General features: G+C 43.9%; 2 protein-coding genes across 2 annotated transcripts in view; one reads left to right on the forward strand and one right to left on the reverse strand.

The window, feature by feature from the left end:
• The first annotated feature begins 1,358 nt into the window (after positions 1-1,358).
• On the forward strand, positions 1,359-7,546 carry LOC113452586 (uncharacterized). The gene is made up of 5 exons (XM_026724043.2): positions 1,359-1,689; positions 1,914-2,007; positions 3,525-3,684; positions 4,790-4,942; positions 5,518-7,546. The coding sequence occupies exons 1-5, from the start codon at positions 1,562-1,564 to the stop codon at positions 5,685-5,687; spliced, it is 705 nt and encodes a 234-aa protein (XP_026579828.1). The 5' UTR covers positions 1,359-1,561; the 3' UTR covers positions 5,688-7,546.
• Positions 7,547-14,408: 6,862 nt separating this feature from the next.
• The window catches only part of RHBDL1 (rhomboid like 1), a 33,373-nt gene continuing 27,989 nt past the window's right edge, over positions 14,409-19,792 (reverse strand). Inside the window, exon 9 of the mRNA XM_087912483.1 lies at positions 14,409-15,052. The gene's annotated coding sequence lies outside the window, so the exon portion shown is untranslated. The remainder of the gene's footprint in view (positions 15,053-19,792) is intronic.

A 19,792-nucleotide genomic window follows, 5' to 3' on the forward strand; every position in this document is an offset into this window, starting at 1 on the left:
AAGGGGGAGGTTCCACGTTCTGCTAAGATACCTTGGATTTCAGTTGATGAATGAAACGGCGAGTTAAACCAAAATTAAAAGCAACTTTGGTGTCTACCAGGTTAGACACTGGGAGGTGGTGAGTTCTAGTGCTGCCTTGGGCACAAAGCCAGTGGGGTGATCATTGGTCAGTCCCTCTCTCAGCTCTTGGAAAGAGACAGTGGGAAACCCCTTCCCCAAAACCTTGTCAGGAAAACTACAGGGACTTTTATTGTTCTTAATGAGGGCTAGTTTGATGTGATGGCTAAGACATCAGGCTAAAAGCTGGGAGGCTGTGAGTTCCAGTCCTGCCTTAGGCATTCAAGCCAGAGACTTTGGGCCACCCACTCTTTCTCAGCCCTAGGAAGCAGGCAAGGGCCACCACTTCCAAGAAACATTGCCAAGGAAACTGCAGGGATTTGTACCGTCAAGCAGCAAGAATCAAAATTGACTCAAAAGTACCAAAAAACCCAAAATAAATAACCCACAAAGTTGGCAAAGCTGCAGGTTGTCTTGTCTGCATGTCACAGCACATTTGGGTACTATATCTGACCACAATTACGTTGAACAATTATAGCTGAGCGGTTTAGCCTTGAGTGACAGGAGGCAACCCATGATGGAAAGGATCCCATATTGAGCTAAATCCGGCTTATTGCTTGCAAAGTTTGGGGCTGAAATCCTTAAACATGAACACACAGGCGTGTGTAAACAAGGGTTTTGCTTAGAATCTCCCAGATATGATTGACTTGGCTTTGCACTTTGGGTCACAGTTTAGATAATACCCTAAGTCATTATTTCTCAAGCTTGGCCAACTTTACTAAGTTATTATTTATTTACTAAGTCTGCATTACTATTATTATTAATCCTCCTATCCTTCCTTTCACCCAGCCCCTCCAACTTGTGACTATATGACTGTAACCTTGTTGCTTGTATCCTAATGATTTATATTGACTGTTTCCTAGTATGATTTGATTGCTTATTGTACCCTATGACTATCATTAAGTGTTGGATCTGATGATTCTTGACTCTTGACGAATGTCTCTTTTCTTTTATGTACACTGAGAGTATTTGCACCAAGACAAATTCCTTGTGTGTCCAATCATACTTGGCCAATAAAGAATTCTATGCTATGCTATGCTATGCTATGCCATGCCATGCCATGCCATGCCATGCCATGCCATGCCATATTTTATTCCATTCCATACTTTATTCCATTCCATTCCCTATCCTATCCTATCCTATCCTATCCTATCCTATCCTATTCTCCTCTCCTCCTCTCCTCTCCTCTCCTCTCCTCTCCTCTCCTCTCCTCTTCTCTTCTCTTCTCTTCTCTTCTTTAAGATGGGTGGACTTCATCTCCCAGAATTCTTCAGCCAGCTTAGCTTAGCCAGCTGGGGAATTCTGGGAGTTAGTCCACCCATCTTAAAATTGCCAAGCTTAAGAAATACTGTTTTAAACAACCAAACATAAAAAACGAAGATGACCACTCTGCCCTTGGCTACCTAATATTTTGATTTTTCTCTGTTCCAGGAGGCCTTAAATCATGACAGAGAAAGGGGGACTTTATGCATGCAAGGATTCATCCTCTTGGGAAGCTGTTTTGAACATTTACCAGGATGTGATTGAAGCTATGGGAAGCAAGAAGAAGAAACTAATTGCCTTGGATCAGTGGTAAATTACTGATGTGTAATTTGGACGGTTTAATGAAGGTTATCAGCCCTGGTAGGCCCAGCTGACAATTTTCCATGTGTAGGGAAAGAATTTTAACTGCATTTTAAGACAGTTTATGCATCGCCACCCTCTTATTTCCATAAGCTTCTTTAAAAAATGTCCCTTTGAGAATGAGGAAGGCTCTGTATGTTTTTACTGTTTGTTTTTTTTTGTCTCTTTTTAAGGTATCAAGAAGAGTTGCCCAAAATTCTTACTGGGCGTGAGGAAAAATACTTGACGAAAGAGGAATTGTTGAAACTCATGGAATGGAAGCTTACCGTAGGTATTTCTCTCAGAAGCGCTAAAACAGATTTCCGCAGTTCAACGAGAGCTCAGCCTTTAAAACCCATCTGTAAAATGGGTTTAGGAGGGGGCCTTGGTGCTCCCTTGAGCTTGCTTGTTTTGTTGCAGGCATTTCATTACCCAAGGTGCACTGATGACATTACTATTCTGACTAAGGCTTCCTAAGACCGTAATTAAAACAAGACTTGTTTTATTTCAACGCTGGGAATTATGTTCATTCCCAGCCTGTAATGAGTTTCAAACAGTCCCTCGAGATAAGCACCCACCTTTCTCTCCTTTGAATTGCTGCCAACAACTAAAGTGCCAAATTAACTCTAAAAAGCCAAACGGAGTACAAAGTCCACACAGAGCTTCAAGGTTTAATCCGAACAGAGTGAACGACTTTGCTTCCTGCAAAGGTTTCATCATCTTGGCCTGACTTTTATCTCTTATGGGAGGGGCAATCACCTCCAAGCCTTACTCCCAAGTCGCCCCTTTTGTCTCAGCTGCTCTTGCCTTCTAGCAGCTCTGTGCACACACACACTGGGAACAGGCTCCCCTTGTTCCTCTTCCTCGCTGCTGCCAGACTCCGGAGGCTCCAAAGGCAGTACCACACTCCCACATGGTCCCGGCCCCATCTCTGCATCGGAGACAGGACCCTCGTCCGAATCCTCCCAGACTCCCTGACTGGTCCCCTTTCTTCCCCACTGTCCGATTCCACTGCCGTCTGCACAGGCTGCCGGCAAACCACAACAGTTATCTAGTTTGGGTAACGAAATATCTGCAAGAAAACAAGCTACCTCAGAGAGCACTGAGACCCCCTCATTTCAACCCTGAGCTCCAAATATCCTCCTTTAATGGATGTAGTGAAGATGCTATTGGCATATTAGTATCTTCTGAATAGGTTTGAAAGCTTTCATTTAGCAAGCATCCACGGTGTTCTGTTCTCCAGTTTTTCCTTACAACAACCCTGTAAGGTAGGTTGGGCTGAAAGAGACTGGCAGGTCCAGTGTCATCCAGGAACTTTGTGGAATAACTCTGGAAGGTGAACATCCCATTCCTTTGCTGTTTTCCTCAATCATTCTGAAGCCAAATTCGCTCGAGACATTTTAGCGTATAGCGTGTTAGAATCCACAAAGATGACTTCTTGTTCAGGGTGTCTAAAATTTGGCTATTTGGAATCGTTATTCATCACATTGCCAAACATGCCAGATAAATATCTTTTTTTTTTTTTTGAGCTGGATAGGTTTTGGACCAAGTCCTGTGCCCTATTCTGGGCACCTCTTTTGGAAAAAAAGGAAACAGCCCAAATTATGTGAGTTCCAAGAAGGGCAAAGGGAATAGCCAGCATCGAGATGTAGAGACATGAAATTTGAAGAAGAGACAGAAGGTTTAAGCCTCGCACCGAGGAAAGACACAGGATGGCCAAAATAGACAGTTGACATAATGAAATCACGCTAAAGATTTGCAGCTCGTATTCCAAAGCGGATCATTTCTGCTTTTGGCCTTTCCAGAGAGGAAAATTTCGGCCTCGTTTGCAGCAGCTGCTGGCTGCTAATCCGAGCAAGATGGTGGAGGAACATACCAGAAAAGCTTTCCAACGACTCCCAGATGTAGAAGCGGCCGTGAAGGAGTTGAGTGAACTGAAGGGCGTCGGGCCAGCCACAGCTTCAGGTACAAAAATGGCAAGATTACAAATTAATGTCAGGTTACAATTAATCAGTGGAACTCCTCCAGGAGTTGTAAATGCTCCAACACTGGAGGTTTTTAGAATCGGGGAGAGGAGAAGAGAGGAGAATAGAAAATAGAATACAATACAATAGAATACAATACAATAGAAAATAAAATAGAGAAGAGAAGAGAATTCTTTATTGGCTAAGTGTTATTGAACACAGAGGAATTTGTCTTGGTGCAAATGCTCGCAGTGTACATAAAAGATACATTCATCAAGACTCGAGAATCATCAGGTACAACACTTAATAATAGTCACAGTGTCCCACGTGCCTGCCTGGCCACCAGGCTGCTTTTTTCTGCTTCTTTCTGCTTCTTCCTTCTTCTGTTTTTGGCTGCATGCAAGGAAAGCAGCAAAAGTCTTTCTTTCTCTCCCCAAACTCCGCCAGAAATGAGTCTTCGGGACCCTGCAAGGCATCTTTCTACAAGAGGCTGCACCGGCAAAGACTCATTTCTGGCGGAGTTTGGGGGAGAGAAAGAAAGACTTCTGCTGCTTTCCTTGCACGAAGCCAAAAGTCTCTCCCCCACCCCCGAGAACGGAGCTGGAGACGGTATCCTGCGATACCAAATAAAGAATGATCGAAGACGGGGTGGGGAATTTTTCTGCAGACTTTTTTTTTCCTGCAGCCACCATCTGTCAAAATTCATATTAGTGGTCCACGGGATTTAAATTATGAGTTTGGTGGTCCCTGAGGTCCAAAAGGTCGGTGACCTTCCAAGTCCCTTCTACCTCTGTTATTCTGTCACTCCGTAAATTTTTTTTTTTCATGTTCTATGGTGGCTGTTTTCTAATGCCTTTGATCCATCGTGATTTCCTCATGGTCATTATCCTCCGAGTCCATTTATTTCCACCCCGATGCAAGGCGAAAAGACGGGATCGAAGCAATCCAAACAATAAACAGATTCGAAATCGAATTAGTAAAAAAATTAGAAGTATCAGGCAGGGATGAGCCTGCCTCCTTCTGGGCAGGGAGGCTTCACACCCTGTCACTCCCCCACCCCCCCCAATTATTTCTTCCATCGCCCCGTGTTTCCGTTTCCGTTTTAGCCATTCTCGCTGCTGGAGCCCCGGATATCGCTGCATTCATGGCCGATGAAGTGATGGAGATCCTCCCAGGCCTGGGACCTCTCCAATACACCCTGAAACATTACCTGCTTTATATGGATAAGATTCAGGGCTGTGTGAAGAAACTGAACAAGGGTAAGAGAAAGTTTTCACTATCCTCCAGAATCATAGAACTGTAAGCCTGGAAAGGACTTCGGAGGTCTTCTAGTCCAACCCCCAACCCAAGTCCTTATACCATTCATGAAGTCACTAAGAGCGAGTTGGGCGGCCGTATAAATTTTCTTAAATCTATCTATATAAAAGCCAAATTATCACTCACGCATCATCACAAAATCTCCGGAACCGTAAAGTCTACAAACTTGAAATTTGGCACATATGTTACCTTTTGGCTTCTAGCGGCTCACTAAGAAAGAATTTTTTGAAATGACCATCAGAACATTAGTAGGCTGAAAAATAAAGAGAACCAATTGAAAGAGATGGGAAGCAGAGAAAATGTATTTATTTGTGGCGTTTATTGCTTAGATTGTACAGGTCATCCTCGACTTACGATCACGATTCAGCCCAACATTTCTGTTGTTAAGTGAGACATTTGTTAATGGTCATTTTTGCCTACCTTATGAACTTTCTGATGCCGAAATAGGCCACTTTGAGAATATCAGTCATCACAAGTCCCTCCCAACTCTGTTATTCTGTATCCTATGTTTTGTTAGGTAGCACCACGGAAACCTGGACGGCTCACCTGGTGGAAAAATGCCTCTGGACCTGGGCTTTGGCTCAAAAGCTGCGTTTGTCCTCTTTACCGATTGTGAGCCGAGAGGAAGTCCAGGGAGATGTTGTTGAGCAAAGAGACCAAGCCAGGAAGAAACAGAGAACCAAATGAACGCTTCCCAGTCCCTGTGATTGTGGGGTGAACACCTGCTCCTCGGCATGTAAACGGCAGAGCTGAGCAAACACACCCAAGGGATGTTTGCTTACTTTGGGACCAACCACACCAGTCGACAGCAACCCGAGCACCACAGTTTTCTCACAAACAGAATGGCAGCTTGCGTGACACAAATAGGGCTAGAAACCCTGTTTGGTCTTCTTTGAAAGGATTGACAGGGATCTGTCCAAATGTTCCCGTTTTAATAATATTGAAGTGGATCGTTCTGTTACAAGAAGCCTTCCCTTATCTGCCCCCCCACCTCGTGGTCGTTGTTAGTTGCAAAGTCCTGTCTGAGCCATCACAGCCCCAATGTTCCTCCAGGCCTTCCTGTCCTCTACCATCCTCCGGAGTCCATTTAAGCTCACGCCGGCTGCTTCTGTGACTCCATCCAGCCCCCTCCTTCTCTGCTGTCTTCTTCTTCTTCTTCTTCTTCTTCTTCTTCTTCTTCTTCTTCTTCTTCTTCTTCTTCTTCTTCTTCTCCTCCTCCTCCTCCTCCTCCTCCTCCTCCTCCTCCTCCTCCTCCTCCTCCTCCTCCTCCTCCTCCTCCTCCTCCTCCTCCTCCTCCTCCTCCTCCTCCTCCTCCTCCTCCTCCTCCTCCTCCTCCTCCTCCTCCTCCTCCTCCTCTTCTTCTTCTTCTTCTTCTTCTTCTTCTTCTTCTTCTTCTTCTTCTTCTTCTTCTTCTTCTTCTTCTTCTTCTTCTTCTTCTTCTTCTTCTTCTTCTTCTTCTTCTTCTTCTTCTTCTTCTTCTTCTTCTTCTTCTTCTTCTTCCCCTCCATCGTTCCTGGCATTTGGCTCTTCTCCCCTGAGTCCTTCCTTCCTTCTCATGAGGTGCCAAAGTCTTTGAGTTTCATCTCCAGGATCTGGCCTTCTAAAGAGCAGTCAGGGTTGATCGATCTCCTCTAGGACTGACCGGTTGGATCGCCTTGCAGTCCAAGGGACTCGCCGGAATCTCCTCCAGCCCCAGAGTTCAAAGGCCTCCATTCTTTGGTGCTCAGCCTTCCTTATAGTCCAACTTTCACAGCCAGGCATCGCCACTGGGAAAAACCATAGCCTTGACTCTATGCACCGTCTAGATTTGCTACAGCTCACCTCCTCAAGAGCAAGCGTCTTTTAATTTCTTGGCTGCAGGCCCCATCTGCGGTGATCGTGGAGCCCAGCAAAATAAAATCTGTCACTACCTCCATTTTTTCCCCATCTGTTTGCCAGGAATTGAGAGGGGCGGATGCCATGATCTTAGTGGCATCATTAATGGGTCACTAATCAAAGAGCGAAGCAATCTAGAATTAAGGCGAAACGTCCTAACAGGACAATTAACCAGTGGAACAGCTGGCCTTCAGAAATCATGGACGTTCCATCACTGGAGGTTTTTAAGAAGAGTCTAGACAGTCGCTTATCTGAAATAGTATAGGTTCTCCTGCTTGAACAGAGGGCTGGACTAGAGGACCTCCAAGGTCCCTTCCAGCTCTATTCTATTCTAAAGAGGTATGGGAGGGGAACTCCATTAAATCTAGAGTTCAATTGATTGGTATTGGGAGTTAAAAGATTTATTTTTTTAAATGATTTTATTTTTTATATACAATAAATCCATTCCATTTCAACCGTGTGTCGATTAGGTACATGTAATTTCATGTGCTTACAGTTTACAATTAATACTCTTCTTATTAATATACCAATATACCAAATAATCATGTTTTCATGTAAGTAATACCCAGTGTATCTATCTTTACAATCTTATCACTATTATATATCCCTCTAATCCATTTTAATTTGTTTTATTTTCTAACCGTTGGTAAAATAAACCCCATACCATGTAATATTCAGATTGTTCTTTTTCTTTCATTTCCAATTTTTATCTGTTCATTTCTGCACATTAAAATATTTTTTTTTCAATTACTTGTTAAAAGATTTAACAGAACTGAGCGGCTGAGATATATGCTGTACATGTGGAAACAGTTTTTGTAGAATTCAGGAGTTGATGAGTTTTCCTCTCTTATTTTTTCAATAAAAGGGACAAAACGATACGAGTAAACTTGACACAATTTCAAAATAAGAAGCTACCTCAAACGGAGCAGGAAAGAAGAAAAAGAAAGAGCAAAGATAAAAATAGAAAAAAAAAAAGAAATATCCTTTTCCATCCTCAGCCAGTATAATCAACATTAAGAACTTGCCACAATCTCTTAAAATGAAACCCAGTATCTTTTTATTCCATATCTTCGCCCAGTTTCTATAAATGCATCTCTAAACCGTCATCTATCTCTATTAAACTGCAAAGCTCCGGCACGGATGATCAGAAACGACAACTTTAAGGATTACAAATTATATCTGTAACACCCAAGCTGAATCCATCCTTCGTTCCTTTCTTCAAATATAGGTAGTCCTTGACTTATGACCAGGGCTGTCTTAATGCATGGGCCTGATGGGCACTTGCCCGTGGGCCCCACAAGCATAGGGGCCCCATACTAATCGGTGTACACTAACCCTTCGATGTACTTACTTTCTTTCTTTCTTTCTTTCTTTCTTTCTTTCTTTCTTTCTTTCTTTCTTTCTTTCTTTCTTTCTTTCTTTCTTTCTTTCTTTCTTTCTTTCTTTCCTTCCTTCCTTCCTTCCTTCCTTCCTTCCTTCTTTTCTTCTTTTCTTCTTCCTCCTTCTCTTCTTCTTCCTCCTCTTCCTCCTCCTCTTTATTTTTATAAAGGATTCTATATTTTACGGTTGTTGTGCTGGAACTTTTCTACACACACACACACACACACACAAGTTCCAGGATAAGGGAATGCCTCGAGCAATTTCAACCAAATGTGGTACACAGATGACTTACCCTCTGGAAACAAATACTGTGGGGGTAAGATACTCCTAACACCCCTCGGGGTGTGTGTGTGCCTTAAAATGGCTTCTACTGTACAGCACAATGGACTTGCCATGGTAACAGCTTCACAGTACTCCACAAGGGTGTGTTGTGGATTTCATTGTATGTATACTGTGTATATACGTAAAATGACAATAAAGAAGTCAAGTCACTTTGGTGCAGTTGCAACTTCAAAAAGTCACTAAGCGTAGGGTTCTAAGTTGAATAATCAAAATTCAATCCCACACAAATCGTGTTGAGTTTTCCAAAGTTGTGTGATTTCACGCCCCTTGACACAAAGCATTTGGTGCACTGTTTCAAACCTTCGACGGCTTGAAGATGGGTGGACTTCAACTCCCAGAACCCTCTATCCAGCCATGAGGACTTCTGGGAGTTGAAGTCCACGCAACTTCAGGTCGCCAAGGTTGAAAAACACTGGATGTGAATGACATGGTGCTTCGCTCTCGCTAGAGGGAGCCCCTGCCTAAAGATAACCCAATTCCAACCCTTCTTCAACCCTGGCTACTTTCCTATCTGGCTGATTTAATCTAGGAAACCTTTGCTCAAATAGTTCAGATGCCCGTGATGTGCATCAGAATCGTGCAAAGATCAGAATCGTGCAAACCACAATGTTTCCTGTGGCATTCTACAGAGGCGAAAGTTGGACTTTACAGAAGCAGGATAAGAATATTACAGAACTAGCTCGATACCCGTGCTTTGCTACGAAACTACGTGACCAGGCTTAGTTTTAGGGGGAGGAAAATAAGGGAAAGCATTTTTTTGCCTCTGCCTACCAGCCTCCATCACTGTTCATCTGGCTGGCGTTCTGTCAGTGTGTGTGAGAGAGTTGAGGGCTGTTTGGAAACTGAAGCAGCATTTGCTGTGTGAGCAAGAAGGAGACAGCAAGGAGCCTGGGCGTGGCTTAGCTCAACTGATCTGTACTAAAGCTGCTTGGTGCTGTGAAAGTAAAACTAAAACTGAAACTTGTGTTTTGCATTTGGAAGAGATTTCTTTTCAGGTGGGGAGGGGGAGTAGAACTCCTTAGCATCAGAACATGTTAATAATAATAATAATAATAATAATAATAATATATAACAATAACAACAACAACAACAACAACAACAACAACAACAACAACAATAATAATAATAATAATAATAATAATAATAATAATAATAATATAAGAAATACTTATGTTCTGATAGCCATTTCAACAAATCCTTTCTTAGTGAGCACCTAGAAGCCAAGAGAAACATACGTGCCAAATGTCAGGTTTGTAGGTTTTACAGTTCTGGAGATTTTGTGATGATGCGTGAGTGGCATTTCGCTTTTATAGATACATATAAATACAGAATAAGCAGAATCCAACCAGAATAACACAGTCCAATCTCCCATTTTCCTGAAAGGTCCAGGGCTATTTTCTGTTTAAAGGGAGTCTGGTGAGTTTGCAGCCCGATAATCTTAAGATCATCGCCCGTCTGTTTGTAAGAGTTTGTGGGGAAGGCCCTTGAAGAGCTGCAGCCAGGAGAAATAGGCGAATAAAAGACAGCTTAAGGGGAGAAACGTAGTTTCAGGCTTGCAAGATTGAGGTCAGTCTTGCGATGTCATCCAGGGCAAGAAGCACATCCGGAAGGACTCTAGCTCTAGCTTTATTGTAAGGTTAGCTCTGGTGGCACGGCGGCTGGAATGTGGTATTGCAGGCTGATTCTGCCCACAGCCTGGAGTTCAATCCTGACTGGCTCAAGGTTGATTCCACCTTCCGTTCTTCCAAGATTGGTAAAATGAGGAGCCATATTGTTGGGGGCAACAGGCTGACTCTAAACCGCTTAGAGAGGGCTGTAAAGCACTATGAAGCGGTATAGAAGTCTAAGTGCTATTGCTCTTCTTTTTCTCCTTCCTTCCTTCCTTCCTTCCTTCCTTCCTTCCTTCCTTCCTTCCTTCCTTCCATCCATCCATCCATCCATCCATCCATTCCATCCATCCATCCATCCATGGTACGCAGTGGTTAGAATGCACTACTGCAGGCTAATTCTGCCGACTACCAGCAGTTCGATCCTGACTGCCTGAAGGTTGACTCAGCCTTCCCTCCTTCTGAGGTTGGTAAAATGAGGACCCAGATTGTTGGGGGCAAGAGGCTGATTCTGTAAACTGCTTACAATAGAGAGGGCTGTAATAGCACCGTGAAGCGGTATAGAAGTCTAGGTGCTATTTGCTCTAAATAGGTTCTTGCAAATCTGAAAGTCCCTGAAAGTTCCCCACTCACCTTTACAGCCTAAAAAAGTAGGGAGGATGTAGAGTTGTAATTGCAGGAATGTTCCAATCTCGGATGGCAAACCTCAGATAAAGAATGTTTCCAAGCAAATACAACTCAGGCAAACAAGGTCACTAATCTAAAGGAGGATTAGAGAGAGGAAGTAAACATATGTTAGACTTTAACTAGAGATAATTAATTGTATGGATTACTGTACTAAACAGTAACGAAAGTTAAGCAGTAACCAAAGTTAACCAATGATGGAGGATAACTAAAAATGTATATAAATGCAAGACTAGACTCCAATAAAGTTCATCATGATTCAGTTGGTCATGATCAAACAACTCGACTGCCTCGTCGTTACAACAGGAGGATTCCTTCTGAGATATTTGACTATCTTTCTGTAGGCTCAGCTGCCTCTTCTCCAACCATTCCCCTGGCTGAAGTTCTTCCTTCTGTTTCCCAGGTCATTCCCCACATTATCACTGCAGTCCCTTATCTTACGAGCAGCAAAATTTATAAAAAGCATTGGTTTTCGTGAGCTGCAGCTGGATGCAAAGGGAAAACTGGCTGGGTGAAATTCATCCTTATCATGATTTTTTTTTTTCCTTGCAGAAGACGTGTTGGCCTAGTTTTTGTCTTATTGCAATTATGGCACATTTATTCTTGAGTATTGTGATTTTGGGGTGGGGGGTTCTGTTTTCCCAACCTCCTTCCACATCTTTTCTAAGTCTGCTCCCTATGTTCCCAAAACTGTAGGCATTCTGTTAAATTTTCACCTAGGAGTCCTTTGGGGAAAATACAATCTTAAAGGTTATTTATAGTACCGTGAAGAATTTAAGAAAACAAGATGTTTATATTTCAGTCAATTATTTGGGCATCCACAACTAGTAGCAAACAAACATCATGTTCTGGATGCAGGTAATTTAGAATTTGGAACCATATGGGATAACGATCCTCTGCATTATCGTAATATATTTATATCGGATTTTAACTTGGCCCTTCTAAATTTGCTTTAATGTCCCCAATGATACTTTAGGGCTGAAATAATTGCTGGACTTTTTTTGTTGTTGTTAGTGCAGCCACAAAGGTAGAAGGAAGATTTTGGAAAACTGGATAAAGTGAAGTCCTATTGGAAAGCTTCTGCGTTGAAAAGTTACAAACAAACAAACAAACAAACAAAAAAGGTAACTAACGTTAACTACCAGAGGGTACGAGGCGGCTAGATCTATCCTTTTTGGGGACTCACCCGGTGTATATAGCCATCTTGGCAACTTGAATATGTGTGGACTTCAGTTTCGAGAATTCCCCAGCCAGCATCCTCAACTTACAAGGACGTATTTGTTTAGTGACTGCACAAAATTACAAAGGCCTTGAAAAATGTGATTTAGGAGTGGTTCTCACGCAACCATTGCAGTATTCCCATAGTCACATGATCAGAATTCAGGTGCTTGGCAACTGGCACGTTATTTATGACAATTTCAGCCTCCTAGGAGCATGGAATCATCACGGGTGACCTTCCCACCCAGCTTCTGGTAAGTAAAATCAATGGAAGAATCTGAATTGGAGTGGTGCGGTAGCCTAGATGTGGAGCCCTCACCTCACAATCAGGAGGCTGTGAGTTCGATCAGGCAGATATTTCTCTCTCTGGGCACAATGAGAATAAATCTCCTGAACAAAACTCCGCATTGGAGACAGGAAGGGCATCCGGCCAGTGAACACTCAGCCGCATTCAGTTGCCCAGATTCCACCCCACTAGAGATTATGGGGTTGGTTAAATGAAGATGATGAAAGGAAGAAGCTGGATTCGTTTAACAATTGTGCGATTTACTTCAATGATCGCCTTAACGACGGCTATGAACAAAGTCATACAATCAGGCCCGGCTCATTTAACTCCTCCTTGCTTAGCAACGGAAATCCTGGTTGTAAGTGGAGGATTATCTATAGAGACCACTGCTTTCTGCTCTTTTCAAGCATTATTTCCCCTGTGTCTGGTCCTCGCCCAGGGGAATCAGAGCGACACGACGGACTCCCAGCCGGTTCTAGCCTGTTACCAAGGCCATGGCATCCTGAGGATGAACCGTTAATCGACCTACCGCCTCAGAGTTCTCAAAACACCTTTGCGGCCTTGTATTGGCTAGCTGGTGGACTGGGGCATTGGGGTAGGATTTGAATGGTGGGGAGAATAGCTTAACGCTTTGCACGGGGAGTTCAGATTCCACCTGACTTCTCTGCAATCGCTTTCAGTAAAAATTCCTTTTGAAATACCCCTTTGTTTCGAGAGCCATGCTTTCCTGAGGAAGTAGTCAAAGCAGATCCTTTACACCCTGGCTGTTATTCTAAACTTCACCCCACATGCCCACATTTTTAAAACTTGCATTTTAAAAGAAAGGGACAGGGTGGCTCGGTGGCTAAAATGCGGAGCTTGTCGATCTTTTAGATTGGTGGTTCGAACCCCTGGTGCCGCGTTAACGGAGTGAGCTCCTGTCTCTTGTCCCAGCTTCTGCCAACCTAGCAGTTTGAAAGCACGTTAAAAAATGCAAGTAGAAAAATAGGGACCCCTTTGGTGGGAAGGGAACAGCATTCTGTGCACCTTCGGCGTTTAGTCGTGCCGGTCACATGACTACAGAGACGTCTTCGGACAGCGCTGGCTCTTTTTCGGCTTTGAAACGGAGATGAGCACCGTCCCCTAGAGCCGGAAAACGACTAGCACGGATGTGTGAGGGAAACCTTTAAAAGAGATCCACCCACCCATTAAAACAAAAGATATTCTTGGCTGGGGAGATTATAGAGAAGGGAGTGGAGTCAGAGTGTGTGTGTGTTTGTTGTACAATTTGTTCATGTCTGCATCGATCCATTTGCTTGCTACTTTGCAGGGCGATGCTGACATGAAGGTATCGCCTGTCCATCTTCATCTACTCCTTGTTAAGGAGGTAAACATGGACTGGATATCGATAGGTTTCGATTGCCCTGTCTTTTTCCCCAAGGAGGCTGCAGTTTGCAATTCCCCAGCAATAGCGCTGCTGGGAGAGATATCAACGGTTCATTTACGGCCCATTGCAGAGACGTGTTCTACTTCCAGATGTGACAGGTGTGCAAGTGAAGGAGCACATTGCTCAATCCCGCCTGGAGATATGTGGCTTAATAATCCCGGGGGCTGAGAGGGTTCCTAATGAGCAGAGATAGGGCATATCTGTCAATTAAGCTCTATACATAGCTTTTGAATAGCCTTCGTGCGCACATTAGGGTCCTTGGTGCTTTCTGAACTTGATCACTTCCTTGCAGACGTTTTGCTAACCGGCTATGGGTAACACCTTCAGTGCAAACCACAAGACCGCCTACCCTCATCTTTCTCTAGACTGGCCATACCAAACTCACTTAACAACTTCCTGTATTACTTTATTACAGATTAACAGAGTTGGATGGGACCTTGTAGGTCATCTAGTCCAAGCCCCCTGCCCAAGCAGGAGACCCTACACCATTTCTGACAGAAGGCAGTCCAGTCTCTTCTTGAAAGCTTCCAGGGATGAAGCTCCCACCACTTCCGAAGGCAACTTCTGTTCCATTGAATATAGAATAGCAGAGTTGGAAGGGACCTTGTAGGTCATCTAGTCCAACCTCCTGCCCAAGCAGGAGACCCTACACCATTTCTGACAGATGGCAGTCCAGTCTCTTCTTCAAAGCCTCCAGGGATGAAGCTCCCACAACTTCTGAAAGCAACTTCTGTTCCATGGGTTGATTGCTTCTCACTGTCGGAAAATTCCTCCTTATTTCCAGGTTGAATCTCTTCTTCTTCAGTGTTCATCCATTATTCCTTATCTGGCTTTGGGGTGCCTTAGAAAATAGCTTGACCCCTTCCTCCTCTCTGTGGCAGCCCCTCAAATATTGGAGGACTGCTCTTCTGTCTCCCCAGGTCCTTCTCTTCCCTAGACTAGCCATGCCCAGATCCTGCAACTGTTCATCATTGTTTAGTTGTGTTAAACTATGGAAATTCAGGGCCCAATTGTGGTCATAAGTCAAGGACTACCTGTATTTCATGGGAATGAAAGGTAAGTTGTTAGCTGGAGCTACCTTGAATATCCAGAGCAGAGTTTATTTACACCAAGGTGAAGTTCTGATTGAATGAGGTTTCATTTACACCGAAAATGCTTCCATGTTGGCTACATGCATTCAGTTTTGAGTTTCAAGCCACTTCAGATTTGCCTGATTGAAGCCTCTTAAAAGTACCTGGAAACAGAATACATCAAATAACATGAGGTGCTCTCCAGCTTCCAAACTTATCCACTGCTGTTTCTGCAAGATTGACCCCCCTGCAGAACCTTAAGAGGGGCTCCTAACGAATTTGAAACCCTCTCTTGAATGACAGAGGCGGAGGAAAGTTCAAAGAAGAAATAAGTTTGTTCAGGAGGGGAAGGCGATCGTGATCTGTCTTTTCAAGGCCACCTTCTGTCTTTTCTTATTTTTTTTTATGAAAAAAAAAAAAAAACCAGCTTCAGAAGTTAAAAATATGTCGGTTGTACGTCTGCCCAGCTGCAATTTGAAGAAGAAGAAGAAGAAGAAGAAAAAAGGACTTGCAAACCCATTAGGCTATATTTGAAGCCCTTCAAATCAGAATCGTTGACTAATTTTCTAAAGGGGAGGGAGGGAGGGAGGGAGGGAGGGAGGGAGGGAAGGAGGAAAAGCAGCTGAAAATAAACAATGCTGATAATGGCCAAGTTGGAGTGATGAGGAAGCAGCGGGAAGCAAACGGAAAGAGATGGAAAGGACCCAAAATTTCTTACGTATTAAAGATCAGAATTTAGAGCTCTCAGAGCATCTGGGGGAAATGTTGATTTTGGTGGGAACATAAGATGGTTGAAATATGGGCTGGGATATTTTGAGAAACTAGCTTTCAGCAACAGTAACAGTATTACAGAATTGGTACTGTACTTCCAGTGAACAGTACTTCCCCAACAGAATTGGAAGGGATTTTTGAGGTCTTCTAGTCCAACCCCCTGCTCAAACGAGGTATTCTTTTCTTTCTTTCTTTTTCTTTCTCTCTCCCTTTCCTCCCTTCTTTGTAGCATGCCTTCCTTCTTCCCTCCTGCCTTTATATTTTCTCTTCTTCTCTTCCCTTCCCTTTTCCTTTCCTCTTTTCTTCCTTTCTTCTCTTCTCCGAATGATTTGATAGGCCCTAGCTTATTATTGTTTCCTAGTATGATTTAAAGTACCCTATGACTACTTCTAAGTGTTATACCTATGATTCTTGACGTATCTTGAGAGCATTTGCACCAAAACAAATTCCTTGTGTGTCCGATCACACTTGGCCAATAAAGTATTCTATTCTATTCTATTCTATTCTATTCTATTCTATTCTATTCTATTCTATTCTATTCTATTCTATTCTATTCTATTCCTTTTCTCTTCTCTTCTTTTCTCTTCCCTTCTCCTTTCCTATTCTCTTCTCTACTCCTCTTCTCTTTTTTTCTTTTCTTTCTGGGTTTGCCCGAGTGATTAGAAGCATTTTATGATGAGAGAGGTTTGTAGTCTGGGTAGTGTCTTTCCATAGTTCTGTGCACAAGATGAAATAATGATAATTTGGCTTCAACCTTCTTAATAGTTAAGGATGGGCTGTTTTCCCTCCCATTGTTAAAGTTCTCATCACCATTAACGTTCTCATCATCACACACCATTAACAAACTGCTGGATCAAAACATGTTTGGCTTCTACTGATAAAATATTTTGTGGGCATTGAGTGAAAGTCCAACCTTGTGCAATTTCTACCAGTCACTAAGAATCTCTCGAAACCCGCCTTGTCTACCCCCTTACTACAACCGCCTACAATAACATAAAAATAAGCTATAATTTGAGGCTGCGCATACTGAGAGGCAGGCAGGCAGGGTGTGTGAATATGCACAAACATGCATCGTCCTCCCACACAATCAACGCAACCACACTGGCACAAAGCAACGATGTTGCTTGTTTATCAGATGCCTTTGTAATTTGCAGCATGCAGGCTCCTGTTGGGGTATTCCAACACCCATCGTCCTCAAACAACCATCCACGTTTTCCCTACTTTTCAATCCCGGTTTGAAAGAGAGTTTGCACAAAAGGCTTAACTAGGCACCTCAATCCCCCGTTGGCTGCAGCATGATTCTTGATGCCAGCTTATCAAATTTGTGGCGGAGAGGATGTTTCTCAACCTTGGTGACTTGAAGGTGTGGACCAACTCCCCAAATTCCCCAGCATTCTGGGAGTTGAAGTCCCCCCATCTTAGAACTGGTTGGGGAATTCTGGGACTTGAAGTCAGGGATGGGATGCAAATAAGTTTACTACCGGTTCTGTGGGTGTGGCTAGGTGGGAATGGCTAGGTGGGTGTGGCCATGTGACTGGGTGGGTGTGGCTTCTTTTTTTTTGCTGCACACTTCCCCCCCACTCCATTTTTTTTGCCTCCTGGGCCTCAGGATAGCCTCCTGGGCAAGGCAGGAAGACAGCGAGGGGGATCCTGGCACAGCTGATCATCAAAACTGCTGATTGTCAGGAGGAAAAAAAATACCGTAAGGACTGACTGGACGGAGAGAGGTGGGGCCAGCCAGGGACATGATTTGCCGATTCTTTGAACCGTGCAGAATTGTAACAACCATTTCTACCGAACCGGTAGAATCCCACCCCTGATTGAAGTCCATCCATCTTCAAACTGGTTGGAGAATTCTGGGAGTTGAAGTCCATCCATCTTCAAACTGGTTGGAGAATTCTGGGAGTTGAAGTCCATCCATCTTCAACTTAACTTGGGAATTCTGGGAGTTGAAGTCCACCCATCTTCAAACTGGTTGGAGAATTCTGGGAGTTGAAGTCCATCCATCCACAAACTGATTGGAGAATTCTGGGAGTTGAAGTCCATCCATCCTCAAACTGGTTGGAGAATTCTGGGAGTTGAAGTCCATCCATCCTCAAACTGGTTGGAGAATTCTGGGAGTTGAAGTCCATCCATCTTCAAACTGGTTGGAGAATTCTGGGAGTTGAAGTCCATCCATCTTCAACTTAACTTGGGAATTCTGGGAGTTGAAGTCCACCTATCTTCAAACTGGTTGGAGAATTCTGGGAGTTGAAGTCCATCCATCCTCAAACTGGTTGGAGAATTCTGGGAGTTGAAGTCCATCCATCTTCAAACTGGTTGGAGAATTCTGGGAGTTGAAGTCCATCCATCTTCAACTTAACTTGGGAATTCTGGGAGTTGAAGTCCACCCATCTTCAAACTGGTTGGAGAATTCTGGGAGTTGAAGTCCACCCATCTTCAAACTGGTTGGGAAATTCTGGGAGATGCCTTAAAGTTGTTAAAGTTGACAAGACGCTGATCTAGAATATTCTGCAAATGCAGGCAAGGGCTGAATTAAGCCAAAATCAAGTTCAGCGGTATTGAAAACCAACCACCGTTGGCTCTGGATTCTTCCGAACTGGTGCCATTTATATATATTTTTTGGAAGAAGAAACGTGTTTCGGAACCATCTGCCGCCCATTCACTATGAGTAACCCATCCGTTTAGCCAGCTTGGGAAATTTAGGAGTGACAAGAAAACAAACAGGCAGATGGTGTGCAAAATATTTATTCATACATACATTTTCCTCTCCGCCCCCAGTCACATTTTTAATCTGGATTAGTGCATTGCTTTTTAACAACTTTTCCGTTTCTACCCCCCCTCCCCCCCCAGGGCCCTTCCCTTCCCCTCCATTTCTTCCACCAACTGCTCACTTCCCTTGTCTACTTCTCCATCAGGGGTTTGCAAGAGCCAGCTGTGAGAAGAAAGAACAAAGAGGGTGGGTGATGCAGAAAAACATCTGCCAGCCACTGGCCTTTTTAACTCCTGGCTTCGCTCTGCCCCGACGACTTCCGGGGCAGAAACACCCCAAATTGGGTTGGAAAGCCAGCACGTGGATGAAAAGCCCTGTGTGGATCGCTTCAAATGTTAGCTGGACCGCGGAGTTTAACTTGCTGGCTTTGGAGATGTTTTTAGCAGTTGCCTGGCATTGCACATCCATGGACAAACCCTGCATCACGGTTGCAACTGCGTACTTTCCATCCAAGGAGATAGTTAGAAGTGCTACTGATATCTCTGTAGGATGGACCCTGCCTGCAGCATTGCTACGAGCCTTCCCTAGAGACCTGAAGGCTATCCTGGACTTCAAGGAGAAGTGGCGCCACTTCTCCTTGAAAGATAATGGCCATATAACCCTGTTTTGCTCCAAAAGTCAGGAGGAAATTGAAATGATTGGGAAGCCTTGAAGGAGGCTGGTCTTTAGGTTCAAGCCAAAACTCCTCCACTCTGGTGTCTCCCTCTCCTTCTAACCACCAACAAAGTGCTTTTGTGCTTTTTTTAAAAAAAAAAATTATTTATTTGAAAGCCAGATTGTCAATCAGGGGAGAATTCATACGGGGAAAAAAAAAATACTACAGAAATAACACTTTAGACACGCTCCTTTCCAACTACTCGGAGAACCTCACCTGCCCCATCTATACACCCGTGACATCCCCTCCCCCCGGGGAAAAAAAATATTCTAGAAATTGGCTATCCCTGATGAGCCTAAGCCCTGATGATTGTGAAAGCAGGCCCACACAAGGCAAACTTTTAACCTGCCCAGGAACAATTGCTCGGTCGCTATTCCGTCAGGATGGAACGGGTGCTTGCTGAGGAGCCTCAGCGGTGAGATTGGCAGGAGGGGGACAAGGGCGTTCTGAGCTTGGGGGGAAATACCGGAACCAGAGGCCTTTCGGCTGATGAGACGTCCATCGGAGAGCCCTCTTTTAGAGCTGGAACTGTGGAGACCAGGAGCTGATGCCGGAAGCGTCCTCGTGCTAAATCGGGCTACGGAACAAGCTCGGAAATATTGGACACCATGTGTTGAGCGGGGACCTCTGAGTTAGGTTGGCAGACAGGGATTCCCCTCAGTCCTCCCATGAGATCTGGAGAGCCCAAGCTGAGACTCTGATCAG

Source organism: Pseudonaja textilis, chromosome 14, assembly GCF_049901715.1.
Source record: "Pseudonaja textilis isolate UNSWEBS1 chromosome 14, rPseTex1.2, whole genome shotgun sequence".
Taxonomy (NCBI): Eukaryota; Metazoa; Chordata; class Lepidosauria; order Squamata; family Elapidae; genus Pseudonaja; species Pseudonaja textilis.

Coding starts and splice junctions, on each gene's coding strand:
- LOC113452586 (XM_026724043.2), top strand. CDS start 1,562: ATGACAGAGAAAGGGGGACTTTATGCATGCAAGGATTCATCCTCTTGG. Junction 2,008..3,524: donor TCATGGAATGGAAGCTTACC/GTAGGTATTTCT, acceptor TGGCCTTTCCAG/AGAGGAAAATTTCGGCCTCG. Junction 3,685..4,789: donor CGGGCCAGCCACAGCTTCAG/GTACAAAAATGG, acceptor TTTCCGTTTTAG/CCATTCTCGCTGCTGGAGCC.